The sequence below is a fragment of the Gadus macrocephalus genome, chromosome 20 (genome assembly GCF_031168955.1).
Source record: "Gadus macrocephalus chromosome 20, ASM3116895v1".
In the NCBI taxonomy this organism is placed as follows: domain Eukaryota; kingdom Metazoa; phylum Chordata; class Actinopteri; order Gadiformes; family Gadidae; genus Gadus; species Gadus macrocephalus.
The window spans coordinates 23,005,580-23,012,957 of record NC_082401.1 but is presented as its reverse complement, the minus strand read 5'-3'; the positions used below and the strand labels follow the sequence as shown (position 1 = coordinate 23,012,957).

Below are 7,378 nucleotides of genomic sequence, written 5' to 3'. Positions count from 1 at the left end.
TCCTCTCATCTCCACTCCTCCGCTCGTCTCTCCTCCTCTCATCTCCTCTCCTCTCCTCTCCTCTACCCTAGTCTCTCCCCCTCTCCACTTCCCTCTCCTCTCCTCTCCTCCACTCCAGTCTCTCCTCCTCTCATCTCCCTTCTCCTCTCATCTCCTCTCCTCTCCTCTACCCTAGTCTCTCCCCCTCTCCACTTCCCTCTCCTCTCCTCCACTCCAGTCTCTCCTCCTCTCATCTCCCTTCTCCTCTTATCTCCTCTCCTCTCCTCTCCTCTACCCTAGTCTCTCCCCCTCTCCACTTCCCTCTCCTCTCCTCTCCTCCACTCCAGTCTCTCCTCCTCTCATCTCCCTTCTCCTCTTATCTCCTCTCTTCCCCTTTGCTGCCCTTTCCTCTCTCCTCCTCTATTGTCCTCTCTCCCCGCTTTCCCTCTCCTGTAAGAGATCACAGGTTAGCAGATGAAAGACATGGAGCAGTGTGGGACTGTCTTGATGTGGTTTGAAACAAGATGCGGGGAACCGTGTTCCTCAGATGTTTCCTTACCTCACATCCCTTTTATGTGAGTGTGTCTCTGTGTGTTTACACTCGACAGCATGGAGGCGGGGAGGAGAACGAGTGGTGGAGAGGGCCAGAGAGCTCAGGTCTGCACCTGAAGAAGGAGGAGCAGGTGAGGGATGAGGAGTAAGCTGAAGCTTAGCTGCGTGTTGGCTTGTGTTCTGACGCTCATACCGACCCCTCCAGGTGGGCAGTGTACGCCCATAGTTACCCAATTTAGCATGCGGAGTGAGGAGTGTTTCCTCCTAACCATCAAATGTTAATTTCACCCTTATTTTATCCTGAAGCACTCCTTCAGTTGTAGTTTTTTAACCGTTGTTTTAACCACCTTCCAATTTGATCTGCATACAAAAATGTATGGCCCTTAAGTTGGCTTTGGTACTTCATCCCAGCACAGGTTGTCACCTACACACGGTACCACTCTTACTCACTAGTGTAAGAGTGAGATATTCCTTTCCCACAGACATTTACATGACACACTTTACCAAAGTACACTATATATGTGAGACTATGGTACTCTTCCAAACCACATGTCTTACTCCTTGTGTGATTAGTTTAAGTTCACATGGGAGAGCTGCAACTTTCCAGTAACATGTTTGAAAAGCAACACTAACGTTTTCACGAGACCTCCTTAGAATAGAATGTTTCTGTTATCAGTGTTGCCTCAGTGGCTCAGTTAGATATTTAATATAGCGTCTGATAAGGACAATAAAAGCCTTTGCTGATAAGATTGGAAGTTATCTACCTTCATGCGGATGGAGTTTGACTTATTATTATTGTTTTTCTAATCTGACTAGACTCTCCCTGTTCCACGGGGCCAGACCTTGCAGGACGATCCGAGAGTGAGAGCTATGGGGAGTGGACAAGAACAAGCAGACCACAGAAAGTATGTTACGCACAAACACACATGTAATAATAATAATAATAATGGATTGAATTTATATAGCGCTTTTCTAGACACTCAAAGACGCTTTACAGTGAAGGGGGGACCGCACTAAGGGGGTACATTCAAACGCTTACATAAACACACGCACACCCACACATGCAAACGTGTGGACACCCACTCATACACACACACACACAGACAAAAACTTTCATAAAAGGTACGTTATGCACACACATGCACGCATGCAAACACACACATACACACACACACTCACAGTCAGACACCCACAGACATCCACTCACCCATGCCTTCAAACAAACGCATTGACGCACACATGCACGCACACACAGACACACACATACACACACACTCACACATTATATCGGAACGAACAGACGTAATCATAGAAACATCACATCACATATTATGTGATGTGTCATATCTCATATGCTGCCATGGTAACACAAACACAGTAAAAGTAGACCATTAAGGCTTGATTTCACCTTGCAGGCTGAACTCAGCATTCCTGGACCGACTGGAGAATCGCGGCCGGGCCGATGACGCATTGGCCTTCCGAGACTCCGAGAGCTGGGAATCCGAACGTTCCGAACCACCGCAGTATTCCGTCGCTCATACAACACCAGATCCACCGCAGAGCGATGCCGAATGGCCGGAATTGGCGGCGGGTGAGCTGACCGGAATGAGCCGGAATGAGCCGGAATGGGCCGGAATGAGCCGGAATGTCACAGGTGGCGAGGGGTTGTGAGCGATGTCCGATCTGCGCTCAGCTTCTGCCTCATCCAGGGTTAACCGAGCCTGAATCAGAGAGGGATGTTCCTAGGAGCCGGTGCTGCCCACCTCATCCTTTCTTAGACAACCTTGATTGTGTGTTTAGTCTGTGGCACATCAAAGGTTTTCGTGTGTATTCTGTAAGAAAAAATGGAAATGTAGGTAGGCTGTTTTATGTGGGGCTATGGCGCATCACATTCGCTGTTCGGATTGAACTGGTTTTGTGTGAGTGTGTGTGCGCGTGTTTGTGTGGCGTGTGTGTGTGTGTGTGGCGTGTGCGTGTGTGTGTGTGTGTGTGGCGTGTGTGTGTGTGTGTGTGTATGTGTATGTGTGTGTGTGTGTGTGTGTGTGTGTGTGAACGGATGCAGAAGGCACTTCATGTGCACTGCTAATTGCTGAGAGGGGGACATTTTGTGGTTGAGTCAAGTCTGACAGACTCGTGGCTTCCTGCCCGGGAAGAGTACTTCCTGTCCAGGCTGAGGGGAACTAGCTTACTGCCAGTAGTATACGTGCTCTGACATACAAAACACAATGAATTAAGGTTTGGTGCTGGGTGCTTTCTTGCCATTAACGTACCACCCATAGGCCGCTTACATGGCGACAATGATGATTGGTATTGTTTTTTCGGTCATTGTTTAGTTATTCATCTAGAAATGTACAAGCCCTAAGGTTGCCTGCTGGTGTACGTTATAGCCAAAATAGCCAAAGCAGAAGCAACGTCAAACATTTCACTTCTTTTCTCGGATTGTCAATAAAGCATTTCTAAATGTCCATGTCACAGCTACAGTTAATGACACACTTATAGGATATACAATATAAAATATCACCTAAAATCTCCCATGCTCTGTAAATATTTAGGAACAGCGTTTTAATATCCACGCAGCACATGCAGTGCTTGCATCAGTGATTACCAATCTTAGTATCAGTTTCGTGTAATTTCCCAACAAGGCCAACCTTAACTCAGTCCGTTGTCTAACAAGGGGGTCAGGCCATAGAGTACTAGCCTCAGTTGGAGTAAGAGCTTTTCTACTTCGAATGGAGAGTCAAGACTTTACGAAGTGAACAAAGTCAGTGTACAAAGCCGCATCTGCATCCATCCGTTAAGTTGTGATTATTTTCTTCTTCGTTTTCCAGACTTGGAGGCTGAGTTTGACTGGGCCGTTCAGAAACTCAAAGTCACTTTCCCCGAGTGTAATGGAAGGTTTCTGGAGGACATCCTGAACCAGTGTGACGGGGACTGCCAGCAGGCGGCCACGCTGCTCCATGAGACCATGAGCTGATTGAGCTCGTGCCTCTGAACCACGGGACCGCCACTACTTGGCATGGTATCTCACACAAATGGTCGCAAAGTCATTACAGAAATTTGAAATGCTCAGGCTAAAAGCTCCCTAATGCGTACAAGTTTACATAAGTACATGGATTGAATTTCACTTGGAAAGCCTTATTTATAATACTGCATCACAATCTATGTTTTGCCAAAATTCTATATTCATAATATACTTTCCCATCGAGATTTTAGCCTGTGATCAGTTGTAGTGATCTATTTGTTGTCATGGGCTTTCCCTTGAATGCCAATAAATCATTTTGTGTGTTTGTCTTGATGGTTTAAATTGTTTAGCTATAGGTCATTGCTATGACTCATAATCTTTGAATGTTTGGTTCCTAATTAAATCAGTGTGTGTTGGAACCACTCTGCCCAAATGTCTGCTTCTTTCTAAGGTTTCATATCATTTCAGAAGAAAGATGCACTCAACTTTGCAGAGGAAATATCTATTTCAAAGCTACATGAAATGAATGTAATCAAAGAGGCCGTGAGATTCATCAAAGTGACACATTGAAAATTACCATACCTTGACTTTATATTCCTTTGTCTGCTTCGAGATTAAATTTCTTGGCCACACAAAAAAAAGTCATTCATGTTTGGTTTGAAGACACAAAGAAGCATTTGAACAAAACCAATGCCATGTAGGCCGTGTCTATTTCCCCTTTATATTCCCACATTAAAGCAAAAGGATCAACGTTTTTATAAAAAAAAAGCTCTTCTCATGGCAATGCTATCCACTGGGCCAACACACAAGGACAGCTCTTGTGTGGTGTGGCGTGGGGTTTCCAAACACACAAACACGCACGCACACAAACATGCACTCACACACACAACAACAATGCAGTTTCTTTTTTAGTCATTGTAGGAAGCTTGAATGCCACACTCCCACACTCTTCTTCACTCTTCTTTGGCCCCCCCGCCATAGAGAGGACGTGATGCTTATCACCTGTCGGACTCTGCAACAAAGAACAAAGAGTGTTGCCCTCAATGTGGCGGGACAAAGCAGAGGAGAAAGCCCCGGATCAAAGGGTGGTGAGGTCATCACGGAACACTTTCACTGTGAAATGATGACACACCACAACTGACGATGACAGACCCACGCCTAGCCTAGAACGTATGTGTCCGTGTGTGTTTGGCCGTGTGTGTGTGTGTGGGCGTTGGCGTGTGTGTGTGTGTGTGTGTGTGTGTGTGCATGTATGTTTGTGTGTGTGTGTGTGTGTGTGTGCGTGTGTGTGTGTGTGCGTGCGCGTGCCTCTGTGTGTGTGAGTGGGCTTGTTGGCAGGGGATCTGGTGCATGAGTTTTGCATCTCTGATCTGTCTCACTCAGATCAAGCCGAACTTTGAAAAATGTATTGTGTGAGTGGGTGTGTTTATGTGTGCGTGTGTGTGTGTACGTGTGATTGTGTGTGTGTCTGCAGCCCTAATGGGGTGCAGCGGATGTCTGTGCTGATGAGAGATTGGGCTGGGAAGGTATCGCATGATGTGTCCTCTGGCTGTGTGCACCCTTTACCGAGCGGTTCAATCAGTTAAAGAACAAACACACTGCTGTGTGTGTGTGTGTGTGTGTGTGTGTTGTGTGGTGTGTGGTGTGTGTGTGTGTGTGTGTGTGTGTGTGTCTGTGTGTGTGTGGTATAGGGCAATGTTCTTGTGGAGCAAACTGCTCTTTGGGAACCAAATTGGGTTTGATTCCTCACAGCTCGGCTCCATACTGATGTATGATCATGTCTGGGTCTGCAGTCTGCACACACACCCATTAAAATAGAGAGAGAGAGAGAGAGGGAGAGGGAGAGGGAGAGGGAGAGGGAGAGAGAGAGAGTTAGATCAGAGAGAGAGTGAAATGTGTATTTTTGAGTGTGGCCAGTGTTGTCTCAGACACATAGACATACACAGACAGCAGCAGGAAAAGGATGAAGAAAACGGCTGGCAGCTGGGTGGTATGCCTCAGTGTGTGTGTGTGTGTGTGTGTGTGTGTGTGTGTGTGTGTGTGTGTGTGTGTGTGTGTGTGTGTGTGTGTGTGTGTGTGTGCGCGTTCGGGTCCCGGCGCGGCACCCCAGATCTGCTTCGAAACTAATGCATTCGTCTTGAGATGAAAAGAAGACAAAAGCAAAACAAAACACAAAAGCTAGAAGCGAAAAAAACCAGAGGTGGCGAGGCGGGGAACGCCCACCTGCCCCCTGTGTACCAGGGTGACATCGATCCCTTCCTGTCCGCCCTCCGAGCACCAGGGGACCGCAAGGTGTTTTTCTTGAGACCAGATCAGAGCCGGTTGCACAGGAAGGAGCCCTCTGCACTCTCTCACACTGTTGGCGTTCACATGGACTCTGCAAAGGCCACTCAGCCCACCCCACTCCCACCCCAACGTGACCTATGGTGCAGTACGGGGGAATCTGAAGATGCTTGTGCACGATATAATGTCTGTTTGCATGTGCGTGTCAAGATGTGTGTACACACGAATCACTGACATATACAAAAATACAGGCATATACATTGAGACACAAACACACGTATGTGTGTGTGTGTGTGTGTGTGTGTGTGTGTGTGTGTGTGTGTGTGTGTGTGTGTGTGTGTGTGTGTGTGTGTGTGTGTGTGTGTGTGTGTGTTGTGTAAAAGTATGTGCATTTTGTGTTTTCAAGCCGGACAGGTGTTGATGAAAAAATGAGATCCATTATTTATTATTTGAATGAACTCACCTCAAAGCGACATGCATTAGGCCTACGGCCGGTGCTCACAGCTACAAAAACTGAGTCGCATTCCAGCTCTTCTAAGATAAGCAGTGGATCATTGTGCAAACATCCTTAGCTTTCTACTGAGCGTTTTTTGGGGTGGCTACCTGGTCCCTCGGACCTCGTTCAGGGCTGGACTGTCCATCGGGCACAGATAGATTACACTTTCCTGGAGGGCGGGACGTGGTTTTTAGAACACATCGGTGACACAACTATCTTTTCCTTTTTTCTTTTAACATTTTGTTGTCAGACGGCCCCTTATGTAACACCATCACAGGCCAACCTGCCCGGTGGATAATATTTCTATTTTTCTATTTTTAATACAATATAACCTTGTATATAATTGTACGATGCGCGGCCCGAGCTCGGTAAGTGACATGCAGAAGGCTTGCATCTTACCGCGGAGAGTGCTGAGTGCACTGAGCATGGCCCGCAACCACACCGTACCGGCGACGGCACGCTGTAGCACTTGGAGTTCCAGCCCTCCTAGTTTTCCGATCGGCCCACACTCATTTCGGAAGTAAGCTCATAACGTTGACCGTATCATTGACGTTGTACTTCATCGTCATGAGATAACCAATAGGCCTTCATAAAGAGCAGTGAGTGATCATAACAAATGCAGCCGATTCACATCCAACTGTTCAATGGTATATCCAACCCGGTATCACGCGATTGCGTGCTCCTGCGCACGAACGTTAATCTATTGAAGAGTGTTCCAGAGCACGATAGTCCGACTTTTTGCGTGTTACACAGAACGAAATGTAAACCAACGCATTCTGAATGGGAGTGTTCTAAGACAATTAACTAAACGGTACGAGAGAGAGAGAAAGAGAGAGAGGGAGGGACAGAGAGAGAGAGAGGCTTCAGAAAGGGTGTGCGCAGATAGTACAGTGCACCCTAGTTATGTTTATGCCAAAACCACAAATGCTATATGTATATATATATATATATATATATATTGCCTAATTATATATATTGCCTATATATATGTATAGGCTATATATAATTAGGCTATAATATTATTTAGCGTGTAATGAGACAATCTATAGCCAAATTGTCGAAGATGCCCGAGAATCTCCGGGGATATCAGCATGGGAAATCGGCGA

At 46.5% G+C, this 7,378-nt stretch overlaps 2 protein-coding genes across 2 annotated transcripts in view; one reads left to right on the top strand and one right to left on the bottom strand.

The window, feature by feature from the left end:
* The window catches only part of epsti1 (epithelial stromal interaction 1), a 10,634-nt gene extending 6,715 nt beyond the window's left edge, over positions 1 to 3,919 (top strand). The window contains exons 5-8 of the mRNA XM_060039750.1: positions 588 to 662; positions 1,348 to 1,436; positions 1,947 to 2,122; positions 3,360 to 3,919. Of these exons, the coding sequence (XP_059895733.1) occupies positions 588 to 662; positions 1,348 to 1,436; positions 1,947 to 2,122; positions 3,360 to 3,505 (486 nt within the window). The 3' untranslated portion in view covers positions 3,506 to 3,919. The remainder of the gene's footprint in view (positions 1 to 587; positions 663 to 1,347; positions 1,437 to 1,946; positions 2,123 to 3,359) is intronic.
* akap11 (A kinase (PRKA) anchor protein 11) overlaps positions 1 to 7,378 on the bottom strand; it is a 178,985-nt gene that overhangs the window by 101,545 nt on the left and 70,062 nt on the right. The window lies entirely within an intron of this gene.